This window comes from Lottia gigantea, assembly GCF_000327385.1.
Source record: "Lottia gigantea unplaced genomic scaffold LOTGIsca_142, whole genome shotgun sequence".
Classification (NCBI taxonomy): domain Eukaryota; kingdom Metazoa; phylum Mollusca; class Gastropoda; family Lottiidae; genus Lottia; species Lottia gigantea.
In genome coordinates, this window is record NW_008707655.1 from 368,453 (window position 1) to 395,763 (window position 27,311).

Here is a 27,311-nt window from a genome sequence, read left to right on the forward strand (position 1 = left end):
AGATTCAAAACACAAACACGAGCGGTCCATTTTATTTTTAGGTAAATTAAATAGTAATTGAAACTATACAGACTATAGAATACATTGTGTCGATTCATACCTTAACTACCTTAATATAAAGTGCACTGGTTGTGTTTTGTTTTGAATCCTACTAGGATATCTTTGTGAACAATAGCACAATTGTTGTGTCTTCGCAGTTACTATGTTAACTTTGGCCTCCAATTAACCACATAGAATATAAGTACATACCTGCATCAAGGTTTGGTCTATTAGACTGTTTTTTATATTTAATAAAAGGTTCATGTAAGACATCATATAATCTTTTAGCCTGAAGACAAGAAAATAACTACTTGTTTCTATCAGTAGCGTTTCTTTGACTCATTAGATGGGGAGTGGGGGGAGCCTAATTTTTGTGAGGCATTGCTATGTAAAAATGTGAGGAAGTCTCTGGAGGGGATTGCAATCTAAACTGGAACATTTTTTTTGAATTGTCACAAAATCAGATGCAGGATTTCAATTCTGAAAAGTGATATGGATGGCTAATAATTAGCTCTATCAGCAGGTACAGTCATATATCTAAACAACTGTGTTCCATTAAGTTCACACATGTATGATCAAATATACCTTTTGTGGTCCAAATCCTGGACATAATCCTAAATCTTCTTTATCAGCATTCATGATATCTTCTATAGTCTACAAAAATAAACTGACCAAATAAAAAAAGTTAAGGTTTTTATAGCAAAAACATGGAAAAAGTTATTTTTCAAGGAAAATTGGCCTAGATACATGAAGACATTTTGATACAAATATTGAGTGAAACAACCATGCGTGAAGGGATTGAAAACAACTATTCAACTATAAATCTTTTATTCAATTTTTTTCATATGATTTAGAAAATACAACATATTTATCAAGTCTGTGGACTCTCTGAAATGAAATCTCAGTAGCATAGTTGTATCATTGATAAAAGAGTGTGCATAACCTGTCATACAGCCATAATGAGTGTTTTTGTTGGAGCTTAAATTAATTAACGTCCATGGCCTTGGTCTCAGAAAAGATTGACCTTAATCATAGGTCTTATCTCTGTTGATTGTAAATATGATTTTAGTCGACAAAAAAAAGGACTCACTTTAAATGATGAAATCAATGTATTACAATCTGTTTTATTGACTGACTTAACAGTAGTAAAACAATCAGTTAACTACAAAACACAAATAAAAAATAAAGTTACATGAAAAATAGCTTCATCTTTTGTATCAGCTTGGTCATGCAGTGTGCAATGAGGGCAAAAAATGTTATGTTCATTCATTTTTTATATCCAATTATCACAATAACTTTAAACAATCACAGTCTGACACCCTTTTTTTGTCAATTGTGTATAGGGCTGAGTAAAATGATCGAAATAATCGATTATCGTCGCTAGGAATTTATTATTTCGATTATCGATTATCAAAGTCCATAATCCATTATATGACAAAGTTACATTTTCTCTACTGTACCCGTTAACAAGTAGTAATCTCTTCCACATAGTTTCCATTCAGCACATAACTTACCCACTATAAACTATAATAGCCGATCAAAGCAAGAGTATAATTCTATGAATTTTGGCAAATTCTTAATTTAGTATTTACAGGGTTTCTCAATTAAGTTATTGCAATTATTAATCGATTATTGATTGGTAGTCTGCCATCGATAATCCATCTCAATTTAGTAATCGATACCCAGCCCTAGTCAAAGTCAAACCCATTACTTTTCCTCTTACTGTACAAATACATGCTAAGCAATTTCATTACTAGCTTACCTTGGTCATAAAGTTACTATCTGACTTCTCCATGATGGCTTCTGGTGATTTATTTTCATAAATCTTGTAAGTTTCTAAGTATCTTCCTGCTTCTTCTGCACTAGAAATAAATTGTGGATTCAACATAATCATCTCTAATATCAACTAAAGTAGTTATTAATGGTTTGATGAGGACAGACTGTAGCGCAGTCCATTAGAGAGTTGGAATCATTACATGACATCACTTGCTTGGTTAGAACAAAAAAATGGAAGTAGTGGGTTATAATCTTTGAAAATTTGGTGACCTTAAATAAACAATTTTTTCTCACTATTCTAGTTGACACAGCTGTAAATGAATTGGCCAAGGACTAGATGGTAGAAAGGATCTTCGCTAACCTAAGTAGTAATATCATGAAAAAAATAGTTGTTCTTTTGTTTCTTTCTTAGATAGGAATTCTCATTTCCAAATGGATTGTTGATTCCACATAACGCAAAATAATGTCACTTGCATGTAATATTGATTTACCATTCCAAAATAAGAAAAATTTCACAAATACAAATAAGAGCCGTTACAAATTTGGAAAATGAAAATCAGAAAAAATTAACCCAGGCCAAAAGCTAGAGTAATGTTAAGCTAGAGTAATGTTAAGCTAGAGTAATGTTAAGCTAGAGTAATGCTAAGCTAGAGTAATGTTAAGCTAGAGTAATGTTAAGCTAGAGTAATGTTAAGCTAGAGTAGAGTAATGTTAAGCTAGAGTAATGTTAAGCTAGAGTAATGTTAAGGTAGAGTAATGTTAAGCTAGAGTAATGTTAAGCTAGAGTAATGTTAAGCTAGAGTAGAGTAATGTTAAGCTAGAGTATAGTAATGTTAAGCTAGAGTAATGTTAAGCTAGAGTAGAGTAATGTTAAGCTAGAGTAGAGTAATGTTAAGCTAGAGTAATGCTAAGTAACACAAAATGTAAGAACTCACGTAAATGCCAAAATTAATGTACAATCAGCTAATATACAAATTTTAGATAAATCTTTTAGTAAATGATGAGGATCAGACTGAAATACAATAAGAAAACTTACAAAAAAAACCTCAAAACATCAACAACAAAATTGGGTTAGCATGAAAAAAGGGACAGTTTTGTAAGGCTTGACTTGTTTTTAAGACTTTAAAGTGATTGTTAAAGAGGTTTTCTTAACTCTTTCTATGTACATTGTGCCCTTATAGGGCATCATTCTAATTCTCAGTCCGATGTGTGAAGGTCTTGCAACTCTATTAAAATGAAGTGTTGCATCAGCCTTAGATATCTTTTAAATTAAATTTAGAATTTGCAATAGTGATGGCATATATGTTGAGCATTTCTTTAATTGAGCAATGAAATGAATTTAGTTTTACTTTTCTGCATCTAGTCAAGCTAATGAAGACAGGCAACGCCATGCAGTGTGGAATGAGAGAATTCTTGCCAGAACAGAAACAAAAATTTCCAATTTCCAACTGTTGAGGGATCTTTAGCGAGAACAGCCTGTAGCACTTGGGGCCTCAATTTGTTGTCCCATCCAAACAACGAGAAGATTTCTCCATGTCATTCCCTGTGATCAGGGAGTTGAAAAATCAAAAGGTATTATCTGCACATATGCCAGGATTGAACCCTTGACCTTCAGGATCTAACTCAAGTAAGTCATACTTACTAAATCTACTTGAACTAACAGTATTCTTAAATCAAAACTTCTTCCTAAACTTTTTAATCTATCATGAATATAATTAGGATGCAGTTGGTGATATCTTAAACTAAAAATATATATATTTCATTAAATCAAGGGCAATAACTTTTGGCATGTGTTACTTGTTGCTTATATTGCAATGATACAAAATGCCAACAACTGAATTGCGATGCCATCATACAAAATGTTGAAAATTTTATTTCATACTTATCTAAGAAATGAAACGAATAGAGTTTTTACATCCTAATTTTCTACACATGATTGGGCTAATGAAGACGGGCAAAGCCATGCAGTGTGTATAAAAGTTAAGTGAAATTTTGCCAGGACAGCAGCATTAGCCTCCTTTTTTTTTATTTCCAACTGCGAGGGATCTTTAACATGCACAGCCTGTAGAGCCTCCAAATATTGTACAGATCGAATGACTAAACACTTTTTCCATGTAAGCACCTTACCTGAGAAACAATGCACAAGTTGCTTGGCCCATAACATAATCTGGTATAATATTGCCATATTCCCATGGTATATTTCTTATATGTTTTAATATAGGGTTTCCTCTCTAAATAGAATAAAAAAAATATTAAGAATATAAATTTTTTTATTCTTGATATACTTTGGTGATAAATTTTTAACTGATGGAAGAGGTTTATAAAGATCGAAATATCTTCCTCTACACTAGGATTATCAGCCTATGATAGCTATTTTGAAAGTTGTTGGAGTAGAGACAGAAAAACTAGGCCCTGTTTGTGGGGATTTCCGCACCTCCACAGGTGCAGAGGTTTTTAAAACTATTTATTTAAATAGGAAAGATAATAACGAAAAATCCTCACTGTTAAAATAGTGCTCAATATATCAATTGTAGAGCCATATAGAAATTTCAAAACAGAACTTAAAAAACAAAAACATGTTATTGAAATTCTGTTTTAATATTTCTAAATAGGAAAGATAGATATCTAGAAAGTTCAGTCATTCATATCTATTCATGTTATGTCTTTTTTTAATATAGTGTGTTTAAATAAGTCACATAATTTAATCACAAAATATGCTTGTATCACATAAAGCCATAAGGCCTGACAAACTAAAATGAAAAAGTCTGATTGGAAATTGGAATGGTGCAAATTGGTGCTATCATTCCCCAGTACATATATAAATTAAGAATACCTCTTTATGATCATTAAATTTTGATCTATCAAACTTACTTGTCTTGGATTAACAATAACAGAATTAGTTGTACCAAGTTTAGCTAATGTTGGGAATGCTCTGAAAGTAATATCATGAAAGGAATAGTAGCTCTTAGAATGAACATAAATAAAACCAGATAAATCCATCAAACTTAGTAGGCTACCTGATAATAGACATAACCCTTGAACCTCAGATAGAGCTAGGCGATATACTGGAATCACGATAAATACTGGTATAGGAATTCAAATCGTTAGTAAAATCGCCTGAAACAAAACATACTGAAATTCTGTCATGTTATGATAGTAATTAAACCATATATTTCATTTGATTGGCTGAGATTTTACTAGAAAGATTTCAGGGCCAATTTTGATAGGACCATATCTAGCTTTGCATACGGAATTTCTCCCAGTAGGCTATTACCACAGTCTCATGGAAGTATGACGAATAGGGGTGTGGTTTGGACATGATGAAATATCACCCAGTCCTAACAGCCAATTGGATTGTCGTCTGCTAGGCGAATGGGTTTGAATCCTCCTCAAGGTAAGAACAATTCTGATGCCTGTGCTTCCGAGAGTCGGAAGAAAACCTTACTCTGAGTCAGCAGGTTTAGTCTGTTCCTTTTCATTTTCAACATGTTTATCTAAAGTTGACTGTAGTTGGTTGTTTGATGTTATTTCTGCACCAGTATTTGAATTGCTTTCTGCTCTCTTCTGCTTGTTAGATGATTCTATCTTCTTTGTATCAACCAAATTTGATTCCTTAGCAGAATCATCTTCTTTCCTTGTCTTAAATGTTGAAAATTTTTCATCCTACAAAATACAACTAAAAGTAAGCCTACAAGGATGACTAGAAATTAATGTATTTGCAAAATCTGGAAATCTTGAATTCTGTCAAGAAAGTAAATAAAAAACTGTTCTATTTGCACCACCAGTACTGGTTGTATTTTTTTGGTTTGCAGTAATGGCTTAATTTGAGAATCCCAAAGAGTAAATGAAGAATGGGGTATTAATAAGGCTTCCTATATACTATCATTTTTAGTATATTTTGGTATTTAGACGCACCAACATCATGTAAACACTTCTTCAAACCAGCTAAAAACCTTGTAACGTAATGAGAATCACGATTCGTAATAGAATAAGTAGATACTAAGAGAAAATAGAAACTTAAAAAATGGAATTAAATACTGACATTTTTACTACTTCCGTCATTTCCCATTTCAGAAAGCGAAGGGATAGTGAATTTTTTCTTTGTGGACGTCGCCATGTTTATATTTTGACCTCATTATCCAGACATTTTTTACAGAGACACCAATTTACGTCCTGGTGTTCTGATCATAATAGTTAAAGGTGAGATTAATCACCGCAAGTTGATCTATTAAATAAAAGGTGAACGCATCATAAAAATGAAAGGAGAATTTAGATGTAAATATTGTAATAATGCCAACTCTTACCTGTTTACAGGCCGTTTTGATTAACGTTTTTTTAATGTTTTGCATAGAAACTTCGTACACCTGAAATCACTAACTAGACGATTGTTTTGCAGTCAAAAACATAGTTGAGTTAAAAGTGAACAATTTAGGACTGTAATAATATGTAAATAGCCTCCACAAGCCCCAAAACAGTATGGAAATCGCAAAATCCTTTTTAAAATAACACAAACCAGAAATTTCCCTTATTATTTCTGTCATTTCTAAAAGTATGAGTAAATAAGAAATTGACGACAAAACGCCGATAATTCTGGACACACGTGGATTTGAAGGTTCAAATTTCGACTGTGAGCTTTGAACAATAATACTGAAACGATTTGCTCCTAGTTATGCGAATATTTTATGGCCGAGTGGGAGAGGGAGATAGAACATATCTCGTCGTTTAAACCTTTATTTTATGGAAGGTTTCTTGACGATATTTTTATCATTCTAGAACATTTTTGAGAATATTTCGAAATTTTAAACAACCACCACCCTTCTGTGAAATTGACAGCAAATATTAGCGAAAACAGCATGGATTTTTTGGACACTATATACGGTGTTCAAAGGCAACAACTTTCTTTCTTACAAAAAATTAGACATTAAAGTATTTTTAAGGAAACTGATACCCACCAACTTTTATACAAAAGCTCGTTCCACCCGAAGCACACATTTTCTGGAATAATTAAATCTCAAATTCTAAGATTTCATAGAATTTGCACCCAAACAGGCTGATTTTGAATCCGCCTGTAAACTAGTTTTTTGACAAATTAAGGGAGAGGGGTTATTCCAAAGATTTCTTCGAAACACGCTTTCAGACATTTTGAGAAAAAAATGACCCCCTCCACCTTTTATTGGATTCGGTTCATTTCCCTGTGGAGGTCCTACTTGTCGAACACACACACTGTCATGTTACTCATTTTTTCAAAAATAACAAGAACGGAAAATTGTTTGCGGTGAATGACCTAATTTCTTGCGGAGATCAGAATATCATATACCTAATTTCTTCTAAAAAATGCGATGTACAATATGTTGGCGTGACTCAAAACGCGCTTCGAACGCGATTCAATGGCTATTCGCTATGATATATATAGTGCATGGCAAGAATAGACCGATTGCGAATCACTTCAACCTTCTCTCTCATTCCATTGATGACCTTCTCATCATGCCTATAGAAACAGTTTCTACATCACCTAGCATGAAACCTAAGCTTAGACGTCTACAACTGGATCGATCAACTACAGACTGTGGGGCCAAATGGACGCAACATTCAACAAGATAACCTTTATAACGACATTTGATTCTACAGCTACCAAAGCCTCCATAATAGTCAAACGCCATTACTCGGAACTTCAGAACAAATTTCCCCATGTATACACAAAACGTTTGGTTGTAGCTTACAAAAGAAATCAAAATCTTAACAATTTCCTCTTTCACGGTAGACTTGAATCATTGATCCTAGGAGCAGATATTTCTTCATATAAATGTATCATGTTATATCAATAAATTAATCGATTTCTAAGTTAGATTTCAGGGAATACTTATTTCAGGACTGGTGCCATGGCTATATACAGTATATTATATAACATGCAGTGTATGTTTGTGTGTGTGATCTTTTCTAAGATCATACTAATGACTAACTAATTTTCACATAATTAATAGACTTATCTATTGCTCTGATTAGCTTAGCGAACGTGTCCCTTAAAGTTAAATCACGATTTTTGCCAAAAAGAGGCGAACCCAATAATAAATAAGTTTAAGAAACCTAATTGTGTCGATCAATTCCCCGTTTCTAAGCATAGACCTCGGAACGCAAGTTTTTCGCTCCCGACCTCTACGCCTAGAACCCGAAACCCAAGTTCTACTGACTGGATCCGCGCCCTACGTTGTGCTCCAGTCTCCTTTCTCTATGCGTCTAAGACCAGGAACCAATGACGTCTCTAAATAACTTAAAGACGTCATTGCCAGGAACTCAAACCCAGCCCCGCCCTGCATACTAAGAATATTAATATCATTACGCAATATATTAATCGATACAAGCGAAATCCTGTTTGACAAGATATAATAAACGGTTTAATATTCACAGGTCATATTGTATTAAGGATTGAATAATATTTACATGTAGTTGTATTGTAAGTATATTTTGATTAATTTGAATATTATGTAAAATCTTGACAATATTGATGATTTTTCATCAATTTGATTCTATGCTTTTGTAGATGATTGTGTTTGTCTATTCAATATCAACTGCATGACAAAAAAATGCGAAATTGTAGTCAGAAAATTGATATTTCTTATACGTTACCGCAAGTCAACGAAAATGCACGCGGAAGTAATTTCAGTTTTCCCAGTCACCTGCGCCATTAGTTCTGTAATTGTGGGTTACTCAAATTTGTTATATTTCATTTCAATCAGCTTGAAATATGAAATTATGTATTAAAGATGGATTTCCTTATTTTTTAGTGTCAAATTAAGCAAACTATTTGATTAATTGGTTTTTCTAATAAATTAGATCATGTATTCTTAATCATATCATTATGTTCTTATTGAATATAATTAAGAGTTTTAACCAACTGGTATTTTCCCAAGTCATTAGAACACATCTACTTTCTATTCATATAAGTATTTAGCATTTTCATTTTCCTAAATGAAAATAAGGGAATCCATCTTTAAATGGCTGCACGTTTGTGAACATATTGAACAGCAATACAGCAAACACATTGCTAATAGAATTGATGAGGTCATCATGTTTGTCCCAAGAACAACATTGAGAATTTTTAATATGTATTAAAACGGGTTTTTAAAACGAGTATCTTTAATGTTTGAAAACTTCATAGGATTTTATTTTTTATTTCAACTATATTCGGACATTTTCTCTATTAAGCTTTCATTAAAGATGGGTTCCCTTATTTTCATTTATGAAAATGGAAATGCTAATACTTATATCAATAGAAAGTAGAATTATTCTAATGACTTGGAAAAATACCAGTTTGTCTCACATAATTACCTTAATTAGAAGAGAATTACCAGCAGAATTGAGTGTTTATCCAGACTCTACACAGTAAGTAAGTAAGTAAGTAAGTAATTTTATTGAAGTCTCACCAGTTATACATAAAAAATATATACAAATAAAACACAACACTATTCAACTGCCAATCTGTTAAGAATTATGAGAGACATGTCATCATTATCAAAACATTGTTATCACAGATCCGGAAATTTAAAATATAATAAAACTCAATAAAACTCAACAAAATCAAATATAAATACAAATATTAACGTAAAAATAGTTCTATTAATTCTACATATAAACGTTTCAATTTTACTCTAAATTCAGGTTGACCGATAAAGGGTACATTTTCTATCTCTTATGACTTAAAAATCTATTGGATGTTAATATTGGCAGGATCCTATCCCATACTCCAATTTTCATTAAATGATATTTTATTTTAAAGGCCCAGTTTTTGGTTTTTTCAGAGTGAACGACTGACCACTTAAAGATATCTTTATTCAGGCGGCCCTCTTCCATGTTGTGCAGCCTACAGTAGTGCTTTATTATGGTATTCCATTGTCTGACTTCTAACGGCACCCATCCCATATCCCCATTAATAGCCCGATTCGGAGTGTATTTGCCCACTCCAAGAAAATATCTGCATGCTCTATTTTGTACGGCATTTATACAACTAAAACATTTGTCCCCCCAAACTGCAGCTCCATAATTGATAATTGGGAAAACTAAATTATCGTACAGTTTTGTGAAAGTTCTATAAGGGAATCCTCCGATGCAGTTAGACTTAGCAATAAGTAAACCCAATGCTCTTGAGGCTGCCTTTGCTACATGTCGTGCCGTAATACTGTAATCCAGATGTTCTGACAACATCATACCTATATATATATAGCTACTACAAATATCTATACTGCTGTCACCACATTTAAAGACATGGCGAGTTTCTGCAACCGAGTTAGTGCGGAAGTGAATGACATTGGGAATTTTTGGGAATTTACCAACATGATGACCAATTAATGGATGACCATTAATACAAAGTATCTACATACATGGGCATTTATGAACATGATAATAAGATTAAGAATACATAAAATATAAGGAAACCCATCTTTAAATCCGAATATTCTGTTGAAGGTACCCATAGGTGTATTAAGCGTATATACATGTACTTAAAGAGTCAAAATGTTGGAAACAAGGTCGTCACCTAGAGCGATAGCAGACAATGATCAGGTATTACACGCCAATTAATGTATACGAATACCTGAGGGGTCAGTTTCATCATCTGAATTCCTGTCTGAGGTATAGTCTGCATACCGTCTCTAACGAACGTTAATGTGAATTAAAGGGATTGTAAAGAGGTTTTCTAAAAAAAAAAATTATGTGTATCGGGGACATTGATAGTATCAATTTGAACTGTTCCAATTTGCAATCAGACTTCTGTGGTTCCTGCAATTCTACTAAAACTAAGTGTTTGATGACGTCACTAATCGCGAAGTCCTTATGTGATACAGCATATTTTGCGATTAGTGAATTTAAAAAAACGCCTAGTTTTAATGGAACTGCAGGAACGTCTGATTGAAAATTGGAATGGTGCAAATTGATGCTATCAGTGTCCCCGAAAAGCATAATAAATTTAGAAATCCTCTTTACAATCCCTTTAAGTATGGTTCAATTATATTTCCAGGAATTGAAGAGTTTAGTCCACCATGGTGTTTGGTATATCATATTACGAAGCTATTGAAAATAAAACTGGAAAACAATTCTTTATTGAGGCGGAAAATGATGAAGACTATGAACCACTTCTGAAGTATCTTGGTGATCTTGGAAGCTCGGTCAAATCATCAGCTGCAGCTTATCCCAATGATTCAACTTATGTCTTTCGAAAAATGGCTGAGGCCGAGTTTAAAAAGGTTCTCGCTGATCAAAAGATGCCGCTTCATTTGACCAAGCCAAAAAGTGGAGAAAAGTGGTTAACCGAATCTCTTTCACATACCAGAGAGTTCAAAAACGAAGATGGTGATCTAGTAGTTGCAGAATTCATTGTTGATAAGGATGGTTATAAGAATATCAGAGATCAAGCTATTCCTCAAAAAGGGTCGAGGGAATTGCAACCAAAAAATAGCAAAACAGGGGAATTCAAGAATATATTCAATAAAGAGCGATTGGGCAATGAATCCCAAAAGATAAATTTAGGATTGAAAGGAGAAAAAAATGTTGCACATTTTAACAAATTTGTTTCAAAAGTCACCAAAGTTGATCCAAATTCTTTCGTCAATAGCAGTCGAGTTCTGCGATGGATCAGAAGAAATCTTGTACGCACTGCTGGTTTGGCTTTAGGCATAGTCATTGATGCAGTTAACATTACCGTATCTGTCATAGAAGATGGTGGAACGTTTGGGAAATCAACTCAAATAGAAATAGGGAAAATTGTTGGTGGGCTGGCTGGAGCTACTACTTCTACCTATATAGGAGCCCAGATTGGGGCTGCCCTTGGCACAATTATACCTGGAATAGGAAACGTAATTCTTGGCTTTATTGGAGGTCTTATTGGTTGCCTTGCAGGTGAACGTCTGGTTGAGAAAGGTAGATACCTTTTAGGAATTGCACCAGTTGCACCTGGTCCTGGAGAAGTAGTATTGGATACAGATTCTTAGTCAACTTGTTTTGGAGCATCTATATTAGACCAATTGCTAACATTTTATAGGACACCAGTTTTAGATACCGACCCCAGCAAATATTCTATGGAACACCAATATTACGTACAGATTTAGAGAACTTTCTTTGTGGCACCAATGTTAGATACAAATCTCCAGCATAATAATTAATATACTTTTATAGCAATTGATTCTATGCAGATCGACAGCAAATATTTTATGTAACACCAATATTGGATGTGTACAGATCTCTAGCATAATACACTGTTATGGAGCACCTATAATTATTGATTCTATACAGATCCAAGTCAATATTTGATGCAGCACCAATATTAGATACATATCCCAAGCAAATACTTTATGTAGCACCCATATTAGATACAGACCGACAGCAAACAATTTGTTGGTCACCCATATTAGATACAGATCGACAGCAAACACTTTGTTGGACACCCATATTAGATACAGACCGACAGCAATCACTTTGTGTGGCATCTATATTAGATACAAATCGACAGCAAACACTTTGTTGGACACCCATATTAGATACAGACCGACAGCAATCACTTTGTGTGGCATCTATATTAGATACAGATCGACAGCAAACAATTTGTGGGACACCCATATTAGATACAGACCGACAGCAAACACTTTGTGGGACACCCATATTAGATACAGATCGACAGCAAACACTCTGTTGGACACCCATATTAGATACAGACCGACAGCAAACACTTTGTGTGACATCTATATTAGATACAGATCGACAGCAAACAATTTGTGGGGCACCCATATTAGATACACACCGACAGCAAACACTTTGTGTGGCATCTATATTAGATACAGATCGACAGGAAATTCTTTATGCAGCACCTATATTAGATAAAGACCGACAGCAAACACTTTGTGGGACACCCATATTAGATACAGATCGACAGCAAACACTTTGTGGGACACCCATATTAGATACAGATCGACAGCAAACAATTTATTGGGCACCCATATTAGATACAGATCGACAGCAAACACTTTGTTGGACACCCATATTAGATCCAAATCGACAGCAAACACTTTTTGGGACACCCATATTAAGTACAGATCGACAGCAAACAATTTGTGGGGCATCTATATTAGATACAGATCGACAGCAAACAATTTGTGGGGCATCTATATTAGATACAGATCGACAGCAAACAATTTGTGGAGCATCTATATTAGATACAGATCGACAGCAAACACTTTGTGGGACACCCATATTAGATCCAGATCGACAGCAAACACTTTTTGGGACACCCATATTAGATACAGATCGACAGCAAACAATTTGTGGGGCACCCATATTAGATACACACCGACAGCAAACACTTTGTGGGTCATCTATATTAGATACAGATCGACAGCAAACAATTTGTTGGGCTCCCATATTAGATACAGATAGACAGCAAATACTTTGTGGGGAATTTATATTAGATACAGATCGATAGGAAATTCTTTGTGGGGCATCTATAATAATAGATTCTATGCACATACATTAGATAAAGACCGACAGCAAACACTTTGTGGGGCATCTATAATAATAGATTCTATACAGATCGCTAGTCAAATTTTATGAAGCACCGATAATAGATACAGATCATTAGTAACATTTTGTAAGATTAGTGACAGGACTCATGTACAATAAAGTTTCAAAATTTTTCTGGCTTTTAATGTGTATTTATTGAACATAGCATTTGTTTGGTTGAATATTTCAATGACCTTGTAATGTGTTACATAAAAATTATGTCAGATCATGGTTGGGAATTTGAGAAACTTACACAACAGACTTTAATCGCTGAGTCTTGTGGCTCAACCATCAAAGGAGACTGTTTGAAGTCTACGGGCTCCCGTAGGTCATTTTCAAAAGAATTCAAGCACAAAAAACAAAAAACCAACAATAAATTTAGTTTTAATAACTAAAGATACTGTTTACATCTTATCAAGTTACCTAGGATGAATTATCGCATTAGTTGTGGATAGTTCTCCCCGATATACATATATATTTCTATCATCAGTACCTACATTTTCAACCTTGTCTTTCGGTATGTTAAATTCAAATGCGAATTCACATTTGTTCATCTTATTCTTGTACAATTTGCCATAATTATTTTTAATTAAAATTTCAGTTGAAGTGCTTGGTGGGAGCTCTGTTAAATACACGCCTTGACCATAATGGGCATGTTTTTGGGTTGTGGACTGCTTAATAGATCCACATTGTTTAATCTGTTCTTTAGAAATGCCATCACAGTAGTGGTATAAGACAACCTGGAATTGAAACACAATGAAAAAATGTTTAAATTCTATAATTATTCAATATGATTTAAATCTTTCTTAAAAGTATATCCAATAACAGTAAAAAACTTTGATAAAAACTTGGAGCAATGATGCAGTCTACAATATTCCCAAAATCGTTAAATTCCGAGAAGAATCGAGCCTTTTAGAGTTTACGAGCTAAAAATTTATTTCGTATAATTAATATAACTAATAACTCATACCGAATATTTTTTAGATTTTTCTGATTTTCAATACGGTTCATCCTTGCCTGATTAAAAACACGTTTCATCAAAATCCGTCAAAAAATTGTGCTTAGAGTGTTTAAGGGGGGCAAATTGAACGCGTGTTGAACTTTCGGTTTATCTGATACCTATATTTTGCATACCTTGATCCCCATTTCATTAACGCTTCATATACGCCGTCGTTTCCAAATTCTACTCGGCCATGAAGGAAACCAAGATTATAGCTACCAAAACCATATCCTTGCTCGTACCAGGCTGTATGAGTATCTCCTTAACGCTGGGTTGGAACACCGTCTTTTCGTGGCAATGGAATAGCTCAGTCGGTAGCGAGTTTTATTGTCGTCTGCTCGGTTCTCACCCCCTATTACCTACCAACCGAAGAATAGATATTGATCAACAGACGACAGTACCTAACCTTTTCTAAACAGGGCCCGAAACGAGCCAAGTCCAAGTCCAGCATACGAGTGTAAACGTTCACGCAGAGAGAGTACCTCTCTATCAGATTCTCCATCTACGCCTCGTCATTCTTTCGTCCTTTTGGTGTATACTTAGACCAGCAAGCCACCCCACCTTCTTTTTTTTTTTTTTTTTTTTTCTTTTTCTTTTTTCTTTTCTTTTTTTTTCAGCAAACGAGTCAAGCCGTATATCTCCATTCAAACAATTTCTCTTCGTTTTGATTCACAGTCACAGTATATTGAGCAAATGAAAAGGTGATACCTACCATATCGCTTATCTTGGACTCAACAAGTATTCTACAATAGACTTTACTTAAGCTATTCAATTCTTTAACTGTAAGTAGTAAAAATGTAACAGTAGTCATTAAGAAAAAACTTGTATTTTATGGAAGGTGCTGTTATCTATATTTATAAAGGAAACACGTCGAAACTGATCTAGAAAGTTCAAAGGTCACAGAGTCACGTGATACTAACCACCGTCAACACTAATTTACAATCATCCTATTACGGAGCGTCGACAAAGATTGGCGTTTTTTTTAAGGTTTCAAAATTTGCAAAGTTTTTGTAATATGTTTTCTTTAAAATATTCAAGGTGGACCCACCAAAATTTTTCAAAATGACCGTTATATTTAAAGATGGCCGCCAAATATATAGCAAATGTTTGGTTTTTAACATTTATCATTATTTTGACACACCTGGTGGTCTATACAGGGAATATATAATACCTAAGTATTAAATTACAGGAAAACAAAAAATGTCTTTCTACGGATTACAAAATGGCTACGACCAATATAGTAATTTGTCATGTGTAAAGGGCTTTGAACATGATTTTGAATATTCAATTTGTGGTGTTTTTCTATAACTATAAACGATTCAAGTCCAAATCTGCAGAAAATTAAAAATTTGCATGTATGTTAACATTAAGCATTTAATCTGGATTTTTAACCATCGGGATACATCCCTTGTGTATGACGTCAGCTGGGAACAAAGGTGCGAGTGACGTCATACATAATATTACGTCTGATTGTTAAATGAAGAAATTACTCCTATATAATTTCCTATGCATATTTAACAGTTCCAACTAGAATCAATAAAATTTACAACAAATTATGCCTTCCATCGTTAAAAGTGGAATTGTATTAGCTATTTAACGATGTTTTCAAATAATTTTTAACGGCATGCCTTTCCGAGAAAAGAGTTAGAAGTCGAATTTTGCTAAAAAATCACACATTCGGAGCAAGATAAAAATTTTCAGATTTCACTGAGATTTTAAATCTATATCCATCTCGCTAAATTTTCCTTTTTATTTTTTTTCCAATTTTGTGCAGGCGATTCTTCATGAAATCGGAATATATTGATACAGTACGGCGGCCATATTAAAAATAGCAGCCATCTTGTTTTATATAAATATAGATATAGACTAGTGAACCTATCTATTACAGTTTGTATCCTTATTTTTCTACCAATTGATACACATAGAGGACCATATGTGCATCATGTGTTGAAAATATGACATTTATGGCCATTTTGGCAGCCATCTTGGATTTTGGGGTCATTTTGAAAGATATTTGTTTGGTCCACCTCTTATTAGTATTGGATAGATGACATTCTCAACAAACATATCAAATTTGGTGATTTCTTCACAAAGTACATGATTTTTTCACCGTTTGACCCTACTAATACTATATTACGCTGTGTCATTTTCAGGGGTATTCTAACGCGTTAAAACGCTGATGAAAACACGTCTGTGGAAACAAGCCTTTAATGCAGCTGTCGTGGAAAAAAATATCGATTAATAAATCTTGCATGGCTTTGTCAGTCAGCGAATTCAGTAAAAGTGAACGTAGGCTATAAGTAAAATTTATAATACGTTTCATGGATAGCTGGTTTACGAGCTGGATTACAGCGAATTCAGTGAAAATGAAAGTAAAAGTAAGATTAATAAAACGTTTCATGGATAGCTGATTTAAAGTCCTACCAGCAATAAACGAATAACCAGACAATGTCCCTTGAACATTTAAATCAAACGCCAATTATTATAGTTGCTCAACGGTTATATTTATTATATGAAATAAACGATGGAATAAAAAAAAATATACATGTCTGCGAGACAAAATTTAGACTGATAACAATCCATAATATATTCTAACATAGTATTGCCAAGTTTCTTAAAATTTAAAAATTTGTTAAAAACTGTTAATCAGAAATATACAGTGAACCTTACCTCAGTCCTATGGTTATTAAACTAGATCGTCATCTATAGTGAGTGTATTCATATAGTTTCACTTATACCTGTATTTCATTGAAATGTGTTTTTCCAGGTAATGATGACAAAAGCAATTCTTTAATAATAAGGTCAATGGTGGTCAATATGACTTTCAGGTGAAATACAATCACAGAACGAAATGGAAAGGTTGATGAATCAAACTATCGTTTCCAGCTAAATAGGTCGATACAGAATATGTATGATAATGATTTTGAAAATTCTATGAACAAATTTATCGAAAAAATTCTTTTCGAAAACTAAATGACTATCTATTGAGCTGAACCAAGCAAGGTCATGCGTGGGCGGCAACATTACAAGGAAACGTGACTCATATAAATTATATTAAAAAAAGGCTTTAACAAACACCCTCTAGTAAATTGGTTTTATTAAGATTTTGTAACAGGAAGGTTTGATTCTCCATTGTGTATAGATTAAAGATGAAAAAGATACTTCATTAAAAAATTGGTTTGTAGAATTAGATAAAATAATAAATTTCAGAAGAAGACCTTAATTTCCTCAAATCTTCTCTCTAAATGGAATTAGAACACGCTCATGTGCGGGCCACATTGGGTATTTATTGGAAATTTGGCTCACATAGAACGATGATCTATAAACCAATAAATGGAGGATCTTAAACGAGTGCTTATGTAATAAGAAATTTATAAGATAGCTTGCCAGGCAAAGTAATATACGCCCACTGGCAGCTTTATTTTTGATTAAAAATATTTGGCAGTACAGTAACAATCACCAGTATGAAATATTCAACCTTCAGTCACACACTTCTTCTGAACTCTTTAGAGCGACACTGAATAATATTGAGTATGATTTATTGCCCTTGTTCTGGAAAACATGTTCAATTTTTAGCTCGTGAAAACTCTAGAAGGCAAATATTTAATCTTCAGAGCGGTAATAAAACAAAGTGTTTAAGAACTAAAATTTGAAAGCGTTTTCAAGAACAAGGGCAATAACTCATACTAACTATCTTTCGATTCTTCTGATTTTCAATAGGGTTCATCTTTTTTGTCATTACGAACACTCACACCAAGTTTCGTCAAAATCCGTCAAGAATTGTACCTTCTAGACTGTTTACGAGCTAAAAAGAACAAGGGCAATAACTCATACTAAATATTTTTCGATTTTTTTTTTATTTTCAATAGGGTTTATCCTTGGGTGATAACAAACACTCACATCAAGTTTAGTCGCAATCCGTCAAGAATTGTGCCGTCTAGACTGTTTACGAGCTAAAACTTGAACGCATTTCAAGAACAAGGGCAAATAATTCATACTATATATTTTTAGACTTTTCGGATTATCAAAGTGTGACATTATAGTACTTTTCAAGAATTAATTACAGATGATGTAAAATTATTTGAAATTTAATATAAATCGCCAATTGGAGCCCTATAAACTTAAAGGGGAAGTCTCATTATATTTTTAAGAAAGTTAGAAATTATTTTTGTTCAAATTTATGAAAATTATACACCAAAATCTAGAGAAATATTTCCCATCTGAACTTTAACTTAAAGTATTTATCCGTTAATTTTAGAACCCAAAAATATGTCAAACTTTTTACTTGGTTAGTATTAATTGATATGTTTTAACACTAAATTTCATTACCCCATGGGCACATGCCATTTTCTAATTTTCCAAACACAGATCCCCACACCCATATTTTGCATACCTTGATCCTCATTTCAATTAACGCTTCATGCTACTCGGCCAAGTAGGAAACCAAGACTAGGGCTAGCAAAACCCTATCCTTGCCCGTGTTAGGCTATATGAATATCTCCTTGAAGGGTTTAACAACTTTCGAACTGCGTAAACGCCAATACTAACGCTGGGTTGGAACACCGTCTATTTGTGGCAGTTGGATTGTCGTCTGCTAGACCATTAGGTGCCGTGGGTTCGAATCCTTCTCAAGGTAAGAAAAATTCTGATGCCTGTGTCAGTGCTTTCGGGAGTCGGCCCGGTGTCGGCTCTCATCCCCTTTTACCTACCAACTGAAGAATAGATACTGATCAATAGACGACAGTTCCCAACCTTTTCTAAACAGGCCTCGAAAGTCCAGCACACGAGGTTCAACGTTCACGCAGAGAGAGTACCTCTCTTCTCTTTCAGATTCCCCATCTACGCCTCGTCATTCTTTCGTCCTTTCGATGTATAGGCCTACTTAGATCAGCAAGCCACCTCACCTTCAACAACCGAGTCATGCCGTATAAATCCATTCAAACAATTTCTCCTCGTTTTGATTCATAGTCATGAAAAGGTGATACCTACCATGACGCTTATCTTGAACTCAACAAGTATTCTACAATAGACTTTACTTAAGCTATTCAATTCTTTAACTGTAAGTAGTAAAAATGTAACAGTAGTCATTAAGAAAAAACTTGTATTTTATGGAAGGTGCTGTTATCTATATTTATAAAGAAAACCCGTCGTCTAAATATTCACATTATCAACTGAGAGAGCTCACTTTTCAGAATGAAATTCCGACATTTAGTTTTCCTTATTCAATTCAGTGAAAACCGCATCGACTGGAATGTTGTTCACCTTCTCAACGTACTATGTTACTGATATCATAACGTCCTAGTAAATGCTGCACCCAAGACTAATTTTAATTGCCGCTGTACATTTTTGTTGAATGCCTGACTTTAATTTTGAAAATAATGTGATGCAGAAATTGAGATGTACCATTGGGATTTATAAGTATTTAGCCGACTGCAGATCCAAGGCCATCCTATATCTTATAACTTATTTTCTTAGAAAAATGACTTTCTTGGAAATAGCTATGAGCAATCACATTCAAGGTAACCCAGACAATGTAACAATACAATGAGGATGTTATTATTAATTTGATATAGCGAGATCCATATAGAGTTATTACCTATTATAAAAACGTGCATATACGAAACTAAGTATAGTTCTTACTAGACCGAAACATCTGTCTCTATTCTAGCCTCTGATAGCTATTTGGACAGATGTCTGCTGGTGTAGAGACAGAAAAAATACGCCCTCTTGAATGCAGATTTTCTGCATCTACGCAGGTAGGGGAATTTAAACCTATTTAGATACCTCGGATCTGCAAAACCCAGATATATTTGGAAAGATGAATATTTATGTAGTTCATTCACACCATCATATTCTCCCTACACCATTTATATCACGTATCCGGTTCAATCAATTATTTTTTGTGACGAAACTGATCTATCATCGACCATTTATTACATACTGAATATTTTTTGATTTTTCTGATTTTCAATAGGTTCATCCTTGCGTAATTAAAAACACGTTTCATCAAAATCCGTCAAAAATTGTGCCTAGAGTGTTTACGAGCTAAAAATTGAAGGCGTGTTCATGAACAAGGGCAATAACCCATACTAAATATTTTTCGGTTTTTCTGAATTTCGATAGGGTTTATCTTTACAAACACTCACACCAAGTTTCGTCGCAATCCGTCAAGAATTGTGCCGTCTAGACAGTTTACGAGCTAAAACTTGAACGCATTTCAAGAACAAGGGCAAATAATTCATACTAAATATTTTTAGACTTTTGGATTTTCAAAAAGAGACATTATAGTACTTTTCAAGAATTAATTACAGATGATGTAAAATTATTTGAAATTTAATATAAACTTAAAGGGGAAGTCACATTATATTTTTAAGAAAGTTAGAAATTATTTTTATTCAAATTATGAAAATTATACACAAATCTAGAGAAATATTTCCCATCTGAAAGTTTTAATTTCCGTTAATTTTAGAACCCCAAACCAAGTCAAACTTTTTTCTAGGTTAATATTAATTGATATGTTTTAACACTAAATTGCATTACCCGATAGGCACATGCCATTTTCGAATATCCCTACACCCATATTTTGCACACGTGACATTTTCTGTGTGGAGTCAGGAGGCAACCAAAGCAGACATGCTTTTATATAAAAATTATATTATTTGTGTGGATATCATTTGATTTAAGCGACTTTTTAAAAGATGAAATTGAGAGATGCAGTTTTTGAAAATTTGGTAGTTTGTTCCATTTCCAGATCTTTGATGGAATAAATGTATTATAAAAGATATGTGTTCTGCAGTTAAGATACGGTACATCGTTGTTATTCCTAAGATTGTAATTGATATTTCTAGTGGGGAGGAGATCTGATAGGTAGATTGGTGTGAGATTATTTAGCATTTTATACATCATTGTCAGCTTATGCCGCCGTCGTCTCTCCTGCAGTGTAATGAAACCAGTTTCTTTGTATAGTAAAGCATGGCTAGTTCCCTTAACAGCACCGCATATAGTTCTGTGTGCATCTAATTGAAGATTTTTTAATGTAGTTGTTAGTTCGTTGGTGCACCCATCCCATATAATATCACAATAATCAAAATGCGGAAGAATATATTAAGAGGTATAAATGGTTTGTATACCTTTAACGACGCATTGGTTCTAATTGTTATAGAAAATACTCTCCTTTATTTATGAATTATAAATTCTGTAGAAATATATATGAAACTTAAACGTATCACAAAAAGACACCTTCTCCACCTGAGTCTCGGAAACATGGAATTTTTTCAGTAAACTAATCAGGGATAGTGTTTACAGCTCACCGACGAAATTTAGCCTTAGAATCCATTTGTGTCTATTATAAAGTATCATGCATAGAAAAGACACACATGTTTAAAGAAAAAGAAGTAAAATTTCGAGTTTGAAGTATATTTGAAGAGGTTATGCAATTTCCGTACAGTACTGAAGGCTATTTACATAATATCCAAGACTCAAATCAACCGAAAATGGCGAATCATAGCCTTGACATGATAATTGTCACGCCCAAAGTAATTTTGTCAAAAAGACACTCAAAGTGAACACTTTACTATTTTTATTACATCATAAACATCATAAAACCAATGCGTTTACATGGAATAAATCAAAATATTACTGTTTACTTTTTATTCCCTGTAATGGATTTTCTTTACTTTACTCGTGGATAGATCGCCCTTGTGTACCAATATATCCCTTCCTTGTTTGTCTTTTGCAATCTCAACCTTGTCTTTCGGTAAGCTAAATTCGAATGCGACTGCAGTTTTATCCGTCTTATTCTCGTAAACACTGGGTCTACCATCGTAATTATTCCGAGCTATATCTTTAGACGAATTGCTTGGTTTCATCGATGTTCCATACACACCTACTCCATAACGGACATCATTTTTAGTGTCTGTTGACTGCTTAATGAGTCCAGATTGTAAAATCTTTTTTGCAGATTTTTTATCTGTGTAGTGGATAAATGACTGGAATTGAAAGAGTTCAGTTTGTCACACTATTTACATGATTCTTGTCAACATTAATGACCAACTAAAATATAACAATTTGTCATGCAGCATTCCTTTTTAAAAAAACGTGTGTTCAAATTTGTTCAGTATAATTAAAATTAGGCCAAAATATTGTTATGTTTCCACTAGTTTTTACTTCTTTAATTTAAGGTCTAGCCACTTAGCTCTTCGGTAAGATTGACAAAAGGTTATTCAGTTGATACACTTACTAGCCTTATGCATCTCGGAATACACCTTTTGTTAACGTCACAAAATCCCAGCGTTGGAGAGGGAAGTAATTTGATTGGCTGGCAGTGTCTAACGGCTGAGTGCTTAAAAACGGAACGAAAATTTAGTCTAATTTTAATTAGACTGAAATTTACTACAATTAGTTGAGTATTGAGTTCTGTATGAGCAATTTGTTTATGAACACCATCCTGTAATCAATTATCATGTGACCAATTTGACCATGTGACCAATTTACTCCGACTATTTTGACCAAATTTATTGTGACTAAATATTTTGATGTTGTTACTCTCTATTTGTCAGGTGAGAAAAGTAATCTGAGCCTACCTTTTCCTTCTTATGGTCATTCATCTTTAAGTGTTCTATACCATATCGCTCAGCTGTAAAATAAAAATAGAATAGCAGTAGTCCGTAGCCAAGGGGTTGAGAAGGGGTCTAACGGATTTTATTTAAGAGCAATTCCCCTTTATTGGATTTAGGCCCAATTTAGTCGTATTTCATCCACCAGTCTTTGTCGAGTTTGTTTCAACTAGTTATTTATTTTTTCTACAGCTTTTGAGTTTAGATCGGAATTTGTATTGTTATCGTAATTTTTTTATTTTTCTACAGCTTTGGAGTTGAGCTCGGAAGCTGTATTGTTATCGTTAATTTTTTATTTTATCTACAGCTTCGAGTTAATGTCGTTAGGTATTTAGTTATTATTATTTTTTGTTTCATATTGTTGTCACAATACCTAGCAAAATCTGTAATACTTTTACATTTTTGGCAATGGGTCAGACATTCAAGAACGCGTAGTAACATTTTGAATATATTTTCAGACTCCAACCGGAAATGGTGTAGCTGAAAATTTCAGAAATCCGCCAAAAGTGTATTCTTAAAAGAACTTCCAAAAAGACTGCTGTTTCAGAGAATCCTAATTCGAAAATTGTTTCACTAACTTTTTCTACTGAATTTTGGTCAAAATTCTAACTTCCTCAATTTTTATTCGATTTTCACAAAACTTTGTAGATGCGTAGAGACCTAATTATCAATTATAACAAAAACATTTTTCAAGAAATTTCGGAAAATGGTCGGAAAATGGACGGAAATGACCGAAAAAGGCAAAAAATAAAAAAAAAGGCTTTTCGGACTATGTTTTACAAGAACTTTAAAATTTTTAATTCAACATCAATACCTTAATTTTGTAACTTTGCCGTATATGCAAATTCCTAACCGTTTAGCTGTCATCTTGAAAAAAGCAAAAAATCTTAAAAATTTAATGCAGACTACATTTTTTATCCGATTGTTCTCAAACTTGTTTTAAAATGTAAGTAAGAAAAATGCCTAGGTCTTGTAGAAGATTTTTGTGAATTTCGACTTTGTCTTTGCACAATTTAAAGTCAATTTTTTTCAAGTAGTGATATCTCTTGACCACGAGCCCCCACAACCGCCATTTTTCTACTTCAGCATCTCCTTTGACTAGATTGTCATTATTTGTGATCTTGATATTTTATGTTTGATTTGTACAACACTGAAAATGGGTAATTTACATATTTTCCGTATCCTTGGGGTATTATATCCCATGAACTTTTTCACCATTTAATTTGATGTTATTGCAATGTAATTTCATAAGCTTTTTAACAATATCTTTATTTTAGTTGTCAACCTAAAAAAGTTGGGTCTAATTTTAATTAGTCTGTGTCGAAAATCCTGTTAAAACAGTTATAAATAAATAGAAATATAAAAATAACCTTCCCTCGGTCCTATGGTTATTAAACTAGATCGTCATCTATAGTGAGGGCATTTATATAGCCAATGTGCACGTAAACAGACATATTTCCTTAAAATGTGTTTTTCCAGATAATAATGACAAAGCAATTCTTTTAATATTGGGTCAATATGACTTTTTAGTGAAATACAATCACAGTAACTAAGTGGAAAGGTTGATCAATCAAACTATCGTTTCCAGCTAAGCAGATATTTTAAGTTTTCTATAGGCCTATACATAATATTATGTATGATAATGTTTTTGAAAATTCTATGAAAAGATTTAACGAAAAAACCCTTTTCCAAAACTAAATGACTATCTATTGAGCTGAACCAAACAAGTTCATGCGTGGGCGGCAACATTACACGAAACGTAACCGACGCCAACCAGTCCCCACTCATAATGAGGAAGAACCCTCTGTGAAGGTGTTCTTCCAAGTTTTGCAGTGCGTCCATCATTTGGCAATCCTTACCCTTCAACAGCAAGGCCAACCAGCGTTTACCTTCAAATGCAAAGTCTCTGAGTTGGATAGTTTTATCCGTCCAGCAATGAAAACATCAGCTGTCGACGCGAATATTAGATCCCTCAATCGGACATGGCTCTGTAAGGTTACGCAGGTCCTGATCGACCATTACCAAACCACACTTCAAGAGAAGCTGACCACCATTCGTACCAAGTCTTTATCATCACCTGCCGTCGACCGCATCGTTTCTCATGCCCTGTCCTGGGCCCGTCGCTCCTATGGGAAACGTCTCACTCAAGCTGTAATCTCCAAACAATCAACGAAACAAAAACCAGAGTAACCATATCTCTACCAACTGAAATGGACACTTCACCTGCACCATCTAGAGCCACCACGCTGCCGAACCTACTCCTAGTCCAGCAGACATAGGTAAACGCTCTCATAGAGAGGGCACACCCCTTCTCTTTTCACTTTCAGACTCGTCTTCCCCTTCCACACCATCTGAGTCTTCACCACGTGATCCAGGATCCGCCAACCTTTCTTCCTTCTGTGCGTTTTTGGACCAGCAAACCACCCCTCAGTCTCCATCCAAGTCGAGACGTGTATCCAGACCTCCCCCCCCCCCCACCCCCCCCAACCAGATCCCAATCCGTTCCCAATGCAACAATTCTAACATCTACCAAACCAGTACCAATCACACCGTCGACGACCATTATATCCGCTACCAAACCGTATTATCACCAAACCAAGGACAAATCATTATGGAAGCTACCTGCTCTAAAGAAATCTACCTTAATAATTGGATCATCTAACCTGAATCGAATTACCAAAACCAGTTCAGACACCGAAATACATTCTTACCCCGGTGCCCAAATCCATCACATACAGTCAATCCTGGAATCATACGACCATGATCCCAAACCTACTACCATTATTCTTCATGTAGGCCTCAACAACCGTGATCAGCTACTAAAGACCTCCTTTAACCAAGCCCAGAAATTAATCGCCACAGCCAACAAAACCTTCCCAAACTCCAAGATCCTCTTCACATGTATACCTATTTCAAATAAAATCTCAACAGAACCTCAGCACTCTCAACAACATGATGATGGAGTCCAGTATCAACAGCGCAACAATCTTACCACCCTACGAAGAAGAATTCGAACCAGTTGATAATCTTCATTGGTCTCCAGAAACAGCAAACAGCATTTATTTGTTTTGGATACACCAGCTCGAGTAAGTCTTTAAACTAATTACTGGGGATAAAAATACTGAGAGGCCACCGCTAGACCAAACTGTAGTTAACTTGAGCCGCAAAATTCTCAAACCCCTTCAGCATTCAATCTTAGACCGTAGACTTAAGTTTATTCCCACACCAAAGATAGCTAACTTGAATTATCTCCGACCATCCATTGAACGATTTCAACGAAATTTTAGCTGCACATATTTTTTTCGAAACCACCCCCCACGTGGTGCTAGAACAATGTTTATTCCTAAATCCACGTGGACACCCCCTCAGACCGCCATCCATCCTGAAATATTGAAAGCATTTGCGAGTATGAATAGCCAAACAGTGAACCTTTCCATAACACACGAAAAGCCTAATCTCACACGGGTGGAACGTGAAACGTTATAGTTACTTAAGAAAGACGATAGCATTGTTATTAAAAAGAGTGACAAAGGTTCATGTTGTGTCATTCTGAATAGGGAGGATTACGTTTCAGAAGCAGAGAATCAACTGAATAATCCTAAACATTATGCCATTTTACCGAAACCAATTTTCAAAGAAACTGCTAACATGATTAATAATATTCTTGCCGATTTAGTCAAAACTAGTTATCTCAAACAGAAATTTTCAATTTATAACTTGCCCACTATACCTAAGAGATGTTAAAATACACTTTTCAGGAATTCATCTGATGAATCTAGTTGTTATGGGGATGATAGTGACCAAGATAAAGACTACGATCCAAAAGCTGACGAATCTGAGAGTGACAGTGACAGAAATACAAACCCGTATAAAAAATCTAGTTTTAACAAACAAGCAAATAATCATCTTCGAAAGAGAAAAAGTATATTTATATCTGAACAACAGCTTACACTCGAAAAGCGAGGTGTAAACCAGCAACAACAAGAAGGTGTAGATCAACTACAACCAGGTGAAGATCAACAACAGCCAGGCGAAGATCAACAACAACAAGGTGTACATAAAATACAACCAGATGTAGATCAACCACATCAAGGTGTAGATCAACAACAACAATGGGTAGATCCAAAACAACAAGGTATAGATGTACATCAAGGTGTAGATCAACAACCACTACAAGGTGCAAAGCAACAACAACAAGGTGTAAATCAACTTCAACAAGGTGAAGGTCAACAAAAACAAGATGTAAATCAACTTCAACAAGGTGTAGATCAACAACAACAAGATGAAATCAACAACAATAATGTGTAGATCAACAAAAACAAGATTAAATCAACAACAAC

The 27,311-nt window shown here is 34.3% G+C and overlaps 3 protein-coding genes across 3 annotated transcripts; 1 reads left to right on the forward strand and 2 right to left on the reverse strand.

The window, feature by feature from the left end:
• Positions 1-600: 600 nt before the first annotated feature.
• Positions 601-4,046, reverse strand: LOTGIDRAFT_140017 (hypothetical protein; the record flags this gene model as incomplete). The annotated part of the gene is made up of 6 exons (XM_009049990.1): positions 601-693; positions 1,130-1,201; positions 1,802-1,901; positions 2,751-2,827; positions 3,458-3,557; positions 3,943-4,046. Coding segments are annotated over 6 exons (546 nt in total), but the record flags the coding sequence as incomplete, so codon positions are not given.
• Positions 4,047-12,153: 8,107 nt separating this feature from the next.
• LOTGIDRAFT_140013 (hypothetical protein) lies at positions 12,154-12,609 on the reverse strand (the record flags this gene model as incomplete). Its single annotated transcript, XM_009049991.1, has 1 exon — positions 12,154-12,609. A coding segment is annotated over one exon (456 nt), but the record flags the coding sequence as incomplete, so codon positions are not given.
• A 13,314-nt stretch (positions 12,610-25,923) lies between these two features.
• Positions 25,924-27,279, forward strand: LOTGIDRAFT_172817 (hypothetical protein; the record flags this gene model as incomplete). The annotated part of the gene is made up of 2 exons (XM_009049992.1): positions 25,924-26,057; positions 26,769-27,279. 2 exons carry the CDS (start codon positions 25,924-25,926, stop codon positions 27,277-27,279), a joined length of 645 nt encoding a protein of 214 aa, XP_009048240.1.
• Between the last annotated feature and the right edge of the window lie 32 nt (positions 27,280-27,311).